Consider the following 13,481-nt stretch of genomic DNA (forward strand, 5'->3'; position numbering starts at 1 on the left):
TTTCTTATTCTGTTCAATGGGGATGATAATATCTACCACAGGGTCCTCATGTTCATTAAAAGGAAGAGAATCATAAACACCCTGCACAGGTTACAGCCAGAGCAGGTGGTCAGTGGGAGTGACCACCTTTTCTCTCCTTACTTCTAGGTTCAGAAGGACTATGTGTGTGTATGCTGAGTTGCTTAGTCGTGTCCAACTCTTTGTGGCCTCATGCACTGTAGCCCATCAGGCTCCTCTGTTCATGGGATTCTCTAGGCAGGAATACTGGAGTGGGTTAGCCATTCCCTTTTCCAGGTGAGGGTCTTCGCAACCCAGGAATCAAACCCAGGTCTTCTGCTTTGCAAGATTCTTACCATCTGAGCCACCAGGGAAGCCCTAGAGTTGCTCTTTCTGTGAAGTTAGTATTTGGGGGTAATATAGCTTCCTGTGAAAAATATCTGTTTAAAAAAATGAAGTCTTGTGTAGCTTGTTCTTTAAGCCATCATAGATTGCTCAGAATTTTATTTGTCATTCAAAAAAAAGGTACACTTGACCCAGTCATCATGTGTATCACCACTTATGTTGATTTTCCCTCTGTTTAGAAAGCGTGCACCTTCATTAAATCAAACCTTGATCCCAGCAATGTGGATTCCCTTTTCTACGCTGCCCAGTCCAGCCAGGCCCTCTCAGGGTGTGAGGTGAGTCCAGCTTCTTAACGTTTGTGTTTACTTTAAACTGTCAAGTCCTTTTTTAAAGAGGGGTGGTCATGTGAGACTTTTTTTAGCAAGGAGATTATTCCATATGGGTGGGAATTCCATTCTTGTGTTTTTTTTTTCCCTTGAAGAAATGGACTTGGTTTATGTTTCCCATGTTTTCACTTTACATGAATTTTTAAGTAACTTCTTCCTCGCGTTGTCTCTCTTCTGGGAAGTCTTGCTTTTTTTCTTACAGTCTCCCTTTAACATTTCAAAATGTTTAAAGTGAAAGATGAATACCCCCACCAGATTTCTAGAAATCCATTTTTTTGAACACAGGAAAACCCTATCAGTAGGCTAGTGAGCTGCCAGAATATTTTCAAAAGTGTAGTGCTGAGGTTTCCCAGATATTTAATTCTGGTTTCTGAGATGTTGAAGAGAGTGATCGAGGACCAGATGGGTGATGTGACCGTGGTAGTTGCTCTGCCTGCCGCAGGCTGCCCTCACCTGTTCTAAACTCTGTGTCTGCCCGTCCTTTCTTAGATCTCTATTTCAAATGAGACCAAAGACCTGCTGCTGGCAGCTGTGAGCGAAGACTCCTCGGTGGCCCAGATCTACCATGCAGTGGCAGCCCTGAGTGGCTTTGGCCTCCCCTTGGCTTCCCAGGAAGCGCTCGGTGCCCTTACCGCCCGCCTCAGCAAGGAGGAGACTGTGCTGGCGTAAGTCCGCATCTCAAGCGCTTCTCAGGCTGCTTCCCTGAGAGGCTTCGTCCGCTGGTTCCATGATGTTGTCTGGGCACCTGCTGTGCTCCAGGTGCCCTGTCGGCACTGCAGACATCGTACTGTACTAAGGTCCATGTCCTCCTGCAGCTCCCCAAGACATGGTCTCCTGGAGTGCTCTGGCCGAGGCAAATACTGAATCAGAACATAAGCGTGCTGCTACAGAGAGACACGATTGCTTTTGAGGTTAGGGGCTGAAACAAGGGATGGGGCGGCCAGAGAGCCACGTGCGTCTCGTGCTGAGGCTTGGCCGGGCCACGGTGTGATGGTGGAGACTCTGCCGTGGAGGAGGGCTCATGGAGTCCCTTCGAGGTGTGGGTGACAGCACCCAGCAGGGGAGTAAGGGGCTCAGAGGGGAGAGTATCTCAGGGATCTAACCCTGCTCGTCTGCAGAAGGCTCAGGTGAAGGAGAAGCACCTGCTAGGAAGGAACACTGAGCAGCTTTCCTGTTTGTTATACATTTATTATACATGTATTGTAACTGACTTCAGGATGTTTGCTACACTTAAAAGTTATAGGTAGTTTCTTTCCCCCTTTGATCCTGAAACTCTTCATTAAACACAATATATGCATATTTCATTTTCTACATGTCCCCCATTTAATTGCAACCCTGAGAGGGATTGGAGTACCTGGACTCCTGTTTATCATCAGCAAGACATTTAGTGACACAATGCCCTATTGCAGAATAGTTCATTTGTCTCCCAGTGTTTTGTTTGGTTTGTTTTTTGTTTTTGCTAAGAACTGAAATGTTTCTAAACTTGAAGCTTTGTTAAGAACAGGTTCACAGTCAGTTGCCTTTCTCTTTGTCACTCTCACATCCTACTCATTTTCACGTGATCAGTAATCAGTGACTTGGGGGCTGGGACTTTTCCTAGGAATGACATTTTGTTCACGCTTTGCCCAGTGCTTGGCCCTTGTGGTCCTCTGGTTTCAGGTCACAAGACTTGTCACCACTGTGTCTCCTGTCATGAATTCATTGTCACTGTGTCACTCGGATGCCACCTTATACAGAAAAATCTTTCCATTGCCCTCTGAGCAGAAGGGAAAATTTCCCTCCTCTAAACTCCAGAACAGAAAGAAGCATAAAGAAAGTACATCCATTTTGGGGTCTGTTAGACTTGAGTTTGAATACTAGCTCTGTTTCTTGCTGTGTGAGTTTGGGCAAGTTATTATCTCATCTGTAGATGAGATCAGTAATCCTTACATCACAGAACAAATATCAAGGTTCAGTAAGATAGTTACTGTGATGAGCTTAGTGCAGTGCCTGGTTTGGTGGGCATGGGCCACACGGAGTTCGTGCTCGCTAGAGCAGTTCCTTCTCGGGTCCCTTTCTTAGGGAGCTGGTTACTTCCTTGATTGTATTGTAATTTTTTCTGGATTAGATTGTAAGCTTTATTTGTAGTGCTCAGAGAGTCTGGTACATGGGCAGGTGCCCAAGAAAGAGTTAACTTCAAAACTATACTTTTATATTTCTATTTTCTCCTCTTGTAAAAAACTTCAGATAGGAAGATCACACACTTGGGATGCGAGAGAAATGTTCAAGTCCAGCCTCTTCTACTTAATGTCTTTGTGACCATGAGCAGGCTGTTTAACCTCCCTAAACCTCAGTGTTTTCGTATGTTAAACAGGGAGAATGATATCTGTCTCAGGGTTATTGGGAAGATCAAACTGGCAGAATGCCTTATATAATATTAACTACTCAATTGCCCTGTTTTAGGAAATCTGATATAAATTAGGACTTTTCTAAATGGGCCTTCTACATTTAATTGGACTTATTCTAGGAAATGAATGTTCATAAACTTGTCTAGAACAGGAAAAGGACATTTGTAAGCTTGAGTGAACAATGTAAAAAGATGCTGTTGTGGTCTGTCATAACCCAGTGTCTTTGAATCATTGACAGTATGTTAGTAAGACTGCTTTCTTAGTGTTTGCATATAGTGCTCCAGAGGGAGAGAAGTTGCTGACTGGGGAATAAATAAAGCCAATGATAATTTTTTTCAAAAGCTAAGTGGATTAATTTCATTCTGAAAACTTGTGAGGTTGTTACCAGCTTGACACTCACTTGTTCCGAAGAAGAGAAAAATGATATCTTAATTGAAAAGTTCTTTCTAGGCTCTCGTAGCAGTCTTTTCTGGGCTCATCGTTTATTGCAGGCAGATGTGGGATTTCTATCTTGTTTGGAAATTCAGGTTTCATTTTCTCAAGTGCATTCTAATAGTCATCCCAGAAGGGTCATTGAACACTTCCCTCTCCATGAATTCTGACTCCTCTGTTTTCCAGCTTGTAACCTTAATGGAATTTTTCCATGGAGGGAATCTAAATTGTTATGATTGCAGTGAAAGCAGACAAATTCTCTCTCTACATCTCCCAAAATACTGACCTGATAAATGGTATTTTTACACAAAGGCCTGGTCGTCTCTTGAGAGTTAGAGAACCTTTCTGGGGTTTAGCAGCACAGGTTAACCACCAGGGGTCCTCAGCTGTCTTCATTCTGCTTCTAAAAGCACCATTTCCATTCCAAGTTATCCACATTAAGAGAATAGAACCTAATAAAATATCTTACATGGACATACACTTGTTTGTTGTTCGGTCAGTAAGTCGTGCCCAACTCTTTGTGACCCCAGCACGCCAGGCTTCCCTATCCATCACCAACTCCTGGAGTTTGCTCAAACTCATGTCCATTGAGTCAGTGATGCCATCCAAACATCTCTTCCTCTGTCACCCCCTTCTCTTCCTGCCCTCAGTCTTTCCCAGCATCGGAGTCTCCAGTGAGTTGGCCCTTCACGCCAAGTAGCCAAAGTGTTGGAGCTTTAGCTTCAGCATCAGTCCTTTCATTGAATATTCAGGGTTGATTTCCTTTAGGATTGACTGGTTTGATTTCCTTGCATTCCCGTGGACTCTCAAGAGTCTTCTCCAGTACCCCAATTTGAAAGCATCAATTCTTTGGTGCTCAGCTCTCACATCCATACAGTAGTTTTCCAGTAGTCACTGGAAAACCATAAACTTTGTGCGAACCTTTGTCAGACATAGATACTACATCGCACCTTAAGAATGAAGTACTAAAAAAAAATGAAGTACTGATTGTGTTACAGTGTGGACAAGCCTTGAAAACATTATGCCTAATGAAAGATGCTAAACACAAAAGGTCACCTTTGTATGACTCCATTTAAATGAAATAACCAGAATAGGTAAATCCATAGAGATGGAACACAGATTGCTAGGGGCCAGGGGGCAGGGAGAGAGTGGGGGATGGGAAATGGAATGAAACTGTTTAATGGATATGGGGTTTTATTAATATTTTGGACTGATGGGAACGCTTTAGGACTATATAGAGGTGGTGATTACACAACATTGTGAAACATACTAAATGCCTCTGAATTATTCACTTTCAAATGGCTGATTTCATGTGAATTTCACTTCAGTGAATTAAAATGTATATATACATATACAACCATGGATAACTTAACAGTTATAGCACTGTATGACCTAGTAAAATGTAAATGTTCATCAGTTGAAGATTAAGTGAGTAAATTATGGTTCATCTAAGCAATATAATACCATTGTTAATAAGGATGAAATACATTTATATGTACTCATAGAAAAGTGTGTACAGTCTATTAAAGATAAATTGGAGAGCAGTTATCTTTTAGGGGTAGGCATTATAAGAAATTTAACTTTCTTTAGTAATCTATTTGAATGTTTGACTAATATGTACTTTTATATCAGAAATAAGTGGTAATAGAAATGGAAAAGAAAAAAAAAAAAGAATGGACTCTGGTTTGAGAACCAAATCTTTTATTCCTTTCACCTTATTTAATGCCTCACGGATGAACAGCTTTCAGGTCTCCTAGCAGGATGACGACAGCACAAGTGTTAGCTGTGTGTTTACCAAATGCTTCCTATTTCTCTTGCATTCACCTGGTTCCAGAAAAGTTGCTCCAGATTCTACCAGCAACCTACATATGTACATTCCACAAAGTTTCTTTGGTCTTGGAGTAAGAAAAGTAGAAAGTTAACAGGTAGCTAGCCTCTGCCTGGCACAGTACCTCATATGACATGAGGATGCCCAGTATACCTTGGTTGAATTGACTCCCATTCTCTCAGAGTGTATCTCTTCTAGAGCTAATGAAGTCTTAGTCTAGTGTTCCCTGTGCAGTGCTATTAGGAACCAAACGGAGGTTCAGAAGGGGGTTCGCTGGTGCGCCATCTCCTCTCTGCCTTTAGTACTTTTGTGGATCCTGTTGCCCAAATTGCCTCTCTCTAACTGTAGTGAACTTTGTGATGTAATGGTCTTTTTTTTTTGGCTGTACTACGTGGCTTATGGGATTTAGTTCCCCAACCAGTGATTGAACCTGGGATCCCAGTGATGAGAGCGCTGAGTCCTCCTAACCACTAGACCACCAGGGAACTCCTTGTAATGTGATGATCTTTGTTGCCTCTTTCCCATATAGATTGTAAACCAGCTCCTTCAGGCCTGAGACTGTCTTACATTTCTAGAGAACAAGAGTGGGATATTTTTGCAAATATCCTGATACAGGAAGGGGTGTGTAGAAACTTGCCATTCATTGGGGTTCTACTCTTTGCATTCCAGAACAGTCCAGGCTCTGCAGACGGCCTCCTACCTGTCCCAGCAGGCTGACCTGAGAAGCATCGTGGAGGAGATTGAGGTACAAATTTATTTTGCCAAGTGACTCTCCCAGTTCCTGTCTTTGAAACCCATTAGAAGAGTCTTGCAGATAAACATGAATCATTTGTTATGGCCAGTTGCCTTTCTTTTCATATCCATGGCAGACTTCTGTTCTTTGTATCAGAGCAGTATTTCATAGGGAGTATTGGTTAGGCAAGTATAGTTACACCATCAATGAGACAACAAACTACTTCATCCTACTTTTGTAGGTATGGTCTCACAGTCCACAGATTTTAGAACATAACAAACCTGAAATTCAGGTTTTTTTTTTTCTACTTAACTACTCTGTAATCTTGGGCAAATTATTTATGTCTGAACCTCAGTTTCCCTACATGGTGGTAGTTAGGAGCAAGTGGAGTTCTAAAGTGCCTAGACCAGAATTGACATTCAGCACATGGTCACTGTGGTCCATCCTTCGCCCAGGCCCTCCCGCTGCTCAGAGCCTGCTCTTGTGGACCGTATTAGTCAGTGATGACAGGCAGTCTGACAGTGTTGTCACTGGTTTGCCCCACAGGCACGTTAGCTGCCTCATCATATTCCCCAGGAGAGTGGTATGTCTTTCTCCATCCTTTAGAGCATTGATTAAGGAGGAGAAAAGCTTAGCTCTAGAGGTTATATCCAGCGGATGGCCATCGAACCCATCCATGTCACAGTGCTTCCCAGCTACACCGCAGCCTGGCCCACCAGCCTTCTGCCCAGGGCAGTTGGCGCCTTGAGTGCCCTGATTCCTGGGCTTGGGCCTAAGTTGAGGGGCTCAGGGAAGGAGCACTCTCAGAGCCGCAGAAGATACTGTTCTCTTCAGAAGCCTGTATGCTGTACTTCACTTTCCACCTAAGCACCTTTGTTGAGAAAGCTCTGAGTGACTGAAGTGGTCTGCAGACTGACGTTTCCCAAAACCTTGTCTGCACTGGGGTGATGCTTTGTACATCTCATCTCCTTTGTATCCCGTAACTTCCAACTGGCCTCCACTTTTGTCATGACAGGACCTTGTTGCTCGCCTGGATGAACTGGGAGGTGTGTATCTCCAGTTTGAAGAAGGACTGGAAACAACGGCTTTGTTTGTGGCTGCCACCTACAAGCTTATGGACCATGTGGGGACGGAGCCGTCCATTAAGGAGGTGCCTGCCTACATCACAGTTCTCTGGCATGAAACTCAAAGGCATCCTTGACATTACCTCCTAATGATAGCTTTTCAGAGAGGGCTATTTAGTTAGCTTTGGGCTATCTTGGGTTCGGCATGGAAATGAGAAAGAAAAATGTGAAGCCTGTTCTTGAGAAACTGGTTGTCAGTGGGACAGGCATGGAAAGCAAATTGCAACACTTGTTTTAAATAGAATACGGTTTTGTCACGAGATACTGGCGCAAAGGCCAAGTGCATTATTCTCTGTCCACCTCCCTTTCCTCCCCAGTGCTCCTAACTGCTTGTCTTATGAATTCTTTCCACGCTGGTGGCCTGTGCACATCCTGTTTCTCTTGAGAAGTGCCCTATACATCAAAATTGCCTGTCCTCTCTCTCCGACCCTTGGTGATGGCTCAGTCAGAGCTAATCTATGCTGATTGACATAGTTCACTGAGAGGCATGTGTGTCTACCAGACATCCACCAAGAATTAATTCTTTTTTCTTTTTTCAAGAGGAGCTGAAAGAACCTTTAGTTGAAATGTGTGTGGAAAGTCTTGAGAGTGGGACCCTCTTGATACCCCTTGTTTGTAAGAAGGTGACCAACCCTTGATCTCAAGGACTTCAAATACAACAGTGCTGCTGTTTTAATTTGAGGCCTCAGTTAGAACTTCCACTTCTTTTGTGTGTTAGGAATGCATTGTGAGTTGTAACAGTAAATAATTACCTTTCTTGAGTAATTTGAGTTAATTTTGTATTTTCTCTGGAGGCTCTGATCTAATAATTTATTCACATGTTAGCATTTTTATGTTGTTTTCTCCTTCTAAGTTTAGGAGGTCTAGAGACACCACACCCTTATTAAATTTCCATTATGGGTGAAAGTGCAAGAACATGGGTCTTATGGTACAAATCATGTAAAGATTTGTGCAGTTGATGAATTGGCGATACTCTGCATAAAACAACTTAAACTTCCTTTTGCTTTATTCCCAGGCTTCTACCAAGCAGGTATTTGGCTGGGATAATTTTGCTGTCACTGCTTTTGATATAACCATTCTGGTGAACAGTCCCCCATTTTAACATGTCAACAGCTTAGTGATGGAAAATGTAATTGGTACAATTAAAGAAAATTATTTCATGTCGACTGTGAATAACACTGTCGGGAACAAGGGGAGCTCTTTTGTTAGATGGTAGATTTTAAAAAACAAAACTGATTGAAATGGAAAATGTTTCCTCTTAAGCAAACAACCTCTAGAATTTTAATGATGCCTTTTAGGTTCTACTTTTTTAAAAAATTGCTTTCAGTCCTCTCCTCTCAGCAGCCCATTAGTTCTTAATGGAGAGTTATTTTAGTTTCTTTCTAATGTACGTTTTGGCTGTGCAGTTTGGTCTTGTAAACACCAGCTTAGTCCCAGCATCCAGTGTGGAGGTGGGCTGGGTAGGAGGGGAGCTAAGCTGGGAGGGTGAGGGGAAACAGGAAGGACATATTTTATTATGAAAGTACTTTGGAGACAAACAGACCTACATGTGAATTTTGGTCCTTCTCTTTTTCTTTCTATCTTAACTTGTAAGAGTTAATTAACTTCCTTTAGCCTCAGTTTCCTTATTTGAAAAGGATTGAGAGCAGTCTTTTCAGGCTCTTTGTCACAGTCTGAGTTAATACACCTGTTACAGTGCCTAGCATGCATAGACATGGAACAAACGGGTACTGCGATAGGTATTATATAGTAACTTTTATCTCTCAGTAGTTGTCTAGAATTTCCTTGCATTTGTACAGCAAACATTCATAAATGGTTGACAAAGAAATGCATCTGTTTCAGTTTGTACTACAAGATGCAAAAAACCAACCAAATTCAAGTTTTACGTTTAAATGCAGAATACTTGCTTCCCCCACCCCTACCAAATTGGTTAGTGGCTGAAAGACTTCCCATGTGAACACCTGGAAACAGAGTAGGAATGACTGAGCCCAAGTGGAGAGGGAGGGGTGGCTGCCCCCCATGCCTGACTGAGGAAGATCTCAAGCTGTGTTCACCTCTTCTTGCAGGATCAGGTCATCCAGCTCATGAACGCCATCTTCAGCAAGAAGAACTTTGAGTCGCTCCCTGAAGCCTTCAGCGTGGCCTCCGCTGCCGCCGCACTCGCTGAAAATCGCTACCACGTGCCCGTGGTGGTTGCGCCCGAGGGCTCTCCTTCCTACACTCAGGAACAGGCTGTCCTGCGGGTATGACTGCCACGTCCCCAGGGTGCTGCTCTGATCGCCTAACCCCCATGAGGACAGATCTCTTAAATGAAGAGCAAATGGCGATGACCACTCGGTGAACTAGTCACAGGATCTTCTTTTTTTTTCTTTTGTAGTATTTGAAGTAGTACAGCTTTCAGTGAAGTGCTGGAAAATTTGCACTTATGGATTCATAAGTCCAGATATATAGAGAAGTCTTGCTTCTAAAATGTATTTTCCTACACCCAGACTTTTTAAATGCATTATTTAAGACAGCTTTCTTTAACATTGTTAAGATCAATGTCAGGTCTCTTTAGTCCTTGGAGCTGACAGTATATCTTTCTACTTCTTCATAACATAGCACTCCATCCCCTCAGCAGTAAGCATGGATGGTTGTGTGTGTTAACTGTCTGAACAGAGCAAAATGCACACACTTTTAAGAGTTTTCCATTCCAATGAGGCATTTGTTGCTATTGCTTGGAAACCAGTGAGAAGCTAAAATCTTCATAAGAAATTAGCATCTTGTTTATATCTAAATACATGAGTTCACATAGGACTGTCCACCTGTCCCATCAGTTCTTGTGCTTTGCAGGGCCCTTCAGATACTCTCCAGAAGTGCCCCAGACTCCAGAGTTGCCTCTTGTTCCCCTACGTATATGTCACATCCCCTCAGCAAAGACTGGGGTGAGAACTCACCTGGGTAATATAGTTCACCATGAATCAGGGGAGCTAAGAAAGCAACGTAGAAACAGCACTGGCTTTTGAAGCTGGATAACGTGGGGCTTCAGTCTTTAGCCATGTGGCCTTCAGCTGCCCCATGCCATCTTGTGGCCTCAGTTTCTTCATCTGTAAGTTGAAGATTATACCAGCTGTCTCAGATGATTGGTGGTAGGATAGATACAAGTGCTTAGCCTGGTATCTGGCAAATAGTCGACTTTCAACAAATGACTGTTATTAGCATTATCCATATTTCTTCAGTTTTCTCATTGCCCTTACCATCATAAAGCATTTTTCTTACTAATAATTTTTTTTTTAAGTACTATAGTAGAGCAGTAGAGTGGGAAGATCAGGGGACCAGAGAGAAGGAAATGTTAACTGTGTGATCTGAGGCCTTTCCCTAGACTTTGGTTTCCTTACCTGAAAGATGAGATCATTGGGTAAAATCATCTTTAAGATCTCCCCCACCCACAGATTCTATAATCTATGTCATTCCAAACTAATTGTGTTTTCCTCTGTTTTATCCCCCAGAGATAGTAGGCCACAGGTCAGAGACAGTTCCTGAAAATGGAATGTTTCTCCCCCAGCAGAGCTCACTCCCTGTGGGTAAAGCTCCCACCTCTCCCCCAGCAGAGCTCACTCCCTGTGGGTAAAGCTCCCACCTCTCCCCCAGCAGAGCTCACTCCCTGTGGGTAAAGCTCCCACCTCTCCCCCAGCAGAGCTCACTCCCTGTGGATAAAGCTCCCACCTCTCCCCCAGCAGAGCTCACTCCCTGTGGGTAAAGCTCCCACCTCTCCCCCAGCAGAGCTCACTCCCTGTGGGTAAAGCTCCCACCTCTCCCCCAGCGGAGCTCACTCCCTGTGGGTAAAGCTCCCACCTCTCCCCCAGCGGAGCTCACTCCCTGTGGGTAAAGCTCCCACCTCTCCCCCAGCGGAGCTCACTCCCTGTGGGTAAAGCTCCCACCTCTCCCCCAGCGGAGCTCACTCCCTGTGGGTAAAGCTCCCACCTCTCCCCCAGCGGAGCTCACTCCCTGTGGGTAAAGCTCCCACCTCTCCCCCAGCGGAGCTCACTCCCTGTGGGTAAAGCTCCCACCTCTCCCCCAGCAGCGCTCACTCCCTGTGGGTAAAGCTCCCACCTCTCCCCCAGCAGCGCTCACTCCCTGTGGGTAAAGCTCCCACCGCTCCCCCAGCAGCGCTCACTCCCTGTGGGTAAAGCTCCCACCTCTCCCCCAGCAGAGCTCACTCCCTGTGGGTAAAGCTCCCACCTCTCCCCCAGCAGCGCTCACTCCCTGTGGGTAAAGCTCCCACCTCTCCCCCAGCAGAGCTCACTCCCTGTGGGTAAAGCTCCCACCTCTCCCCCAGCAGAGCTCACTCCCTGTGGGTAAAGCTCCCACCTCTCCCCCAGCAGAGCTCACTCCCTGTGGGTAAAGCTCCCACCTCTCCCCCAGCAGCGCTCACTCCCTGTGGGTAAAGCTCCCACCGCTCCCCCAGCAGAGCTCACTCCCTGTGGGTAAAGCTCCCACCTCTCCCCCAGCGGAGCTCACTCCCTGTGGGTAAAGCTCCCACCTCTCCCCCAGCGGAGCTCACTCCCTGTGGGTAAAGCTCCCACCGCTCCCCCAGCAGCGCTCACTCCCTGTGGGTAAAGCTCCCACCTCTCCCCCAGCAGAGCTCACTCCCTGTGGGTAAAGCTCCCACCTCTCCCCCAGCAGCGCTCACTCCCTGTGGGTAAAGCTCCCACCTCTCCCCCAGCAGAGCTCACTCCCTGTGGGTAAAGCTCCCACCTCTCCCCCAGCAGAGCTCACTCCCTGTGGGGTAAAGCTCCCACCTCTCCCCCAGCAGAGCTCACTCCCTGTGGGGTAAAGCTCCCCACCTCTCCCCCAGCAGCGCTCACTCCCTGTGGGTAAAGCTCCCAACTCTCCCCCAGCCGAGCTCACTCCCTGTGGGTAAAGCTCCCACCGCTCCCCCAGCAGAGCTCACTCCCTGTGGGTAACTCCCACCGCTCCCCCAGCAGCGCTCACTCCCTGTGGGTAAAGCTCCCACCTCTCCCCCAGCAGAGCTCACTCCCTGTGGGTAAAGCTCCCACCTCTCCCCCAGCAGCGCTCACTCCCTGTGGGTAAAGCTCCCACCTCTCCCCCAGCAGAGCTCACTCCCTGTGGGTAAAGCTCCCACCTCTCCCCCAGCAGAGCTCACTCCCTGTGGGTAAAGCTCCCACCTCTCCCCCAGCAGAGCTCACTCCCTGTGGGTAAAGCTCCCACCTCTCCCCCAGCAGCGCTCACTCCCTGTGGGTAAAGCTCCCACCGCTCCCCCAGCAGAGCTCACTCCCTGTGGGTAAAGCTCCCACCGCTCCCCCAGCAGAGCTCACTCCCTGTGGGTAAAGCTCCCACCTCTCGAAGCAAAAATCTGTACTCCCTCAGCTTCTGTGGCTACAGATAATTCTGAAATGTATTTCCAGTTGCAGGTCACCAACGTTCTGTCCCAGCCTTTGACTCAGGCCACTGTTAAGCTCGAGCATGCGAAATCTGTTGCTTCCAGAGCCACAGTCCTACAGAAGACATCGTTCACCCTCGTCGGGTAAGTCCTGAGCGTATTTCTGTAGAGCACCGACATACTTGTTTTGGAAAGTTAGCTTGCAGCCTATATAACCCAGATCATAAAACCAAAGTTATCTACATTTAGGATTATGCTTTATTAATAACAGTGTATCAGGAACATTTCCCCCATAGGTTTAATATACTTCCATAGTCTTATCTTCAGTGCTTGTATGTTATTGTTAGGTAATTAGAAAAAAATTAAGGGTTAGTTTTTATAGGAAACTTCTAAGTTTTGATAGTAAGTTAAAGTAAGATTTGCCCTTTTTAGGAAATTCAGAAAGCACAGGAAAGTAGAAATAATACAGAAAATTACCTACAATTATACTACCCTACGCCAACCTCTTTGAACATTTCCAGTTTAAAAAAAAATAGTAATTGGTATCCTACTATAGACTTACCTATTTTACATTTGACTGTGGAAGACTTACCCGAAGAAGGTGGGATTTTTAGGAGCTGGGAGGAGAGGTGGGTAGGGAGTAGAAAAAGAAGACTTTGGAGACTTGAACAAGAAGGTCATTTTAGGTGGTTTTAAAGTTTGCCCCTCATAATAATATGTGATTGAGCAGGAGGTAGCCCACGATGGGTGGGAAGTGGAAAAGTGAAAAAATGGTGCATCCCTGGAATGCTTCACTTTGCAGCCCGTTTGTTGTGTCATTTGTGATTTTCCTGTGTGAGTTGTCACTAACCCCACTGTCATTCTTA

The 13,481-nt window shown here is 45.4% G+C and overlaps 1 protein-coding gene across 3 annotated transcripts in view; it reads left to right on the plus strand.

The window, feature by feature from the left end:
• RPN2 (ribophorin II) overlaps positions 1 to 13,481 on the plus strand; it is a 51,221-nt gene that overhangs the window by 12,107 nt on the left and 25,633 nt on the right. For all 3 annotated transcript variants that reach the window (XM_020892101.2, XM_020892103.2, XM_020892102.2), the window contains exons 3-8: positions 582 to 677; positions 1,218 to 1,393; positions 6,045 to 6,120; positions 7,124 to 7,258; positions 9,299 to 9,475; positions 12,641 to 12,759. In XM_020892101.2, coding sequence (XP_020747760.2) covers positions 582 to 677; positions 1,218 to 1,393; positions 6,045 to 6,120; positions 7,124 to 7,258; positions 9,299 to 9,475; positions 12,641 to 12,759 — 779 coding nt within the window. The remainder of the gene's footprint in view (positions 1 to 581; positions 678 to 1,217; positions 1,394 to 6,044; positions 6,121 to 7,123; positions 7,259 to 9,298; positions 9,476 to 12,640; positions 12,760 to 13,481) is intronic.

Source organism: Odocoileus virginianus, chromosome 9 (genome assembly GCF_023699985.2).
Source record: "Odocoileus virginianus isolate 20LAN1187 ecotype Illinois chromosome 9, Ovbor_1.2, whole genome shotgun sequence".
Lineage (NCBI taxonomy): Eukaryota > Metazoa > Chordata > Mammalia > Artiodactyla > Cervidae > Odocoileus > Odocoileus virginianus.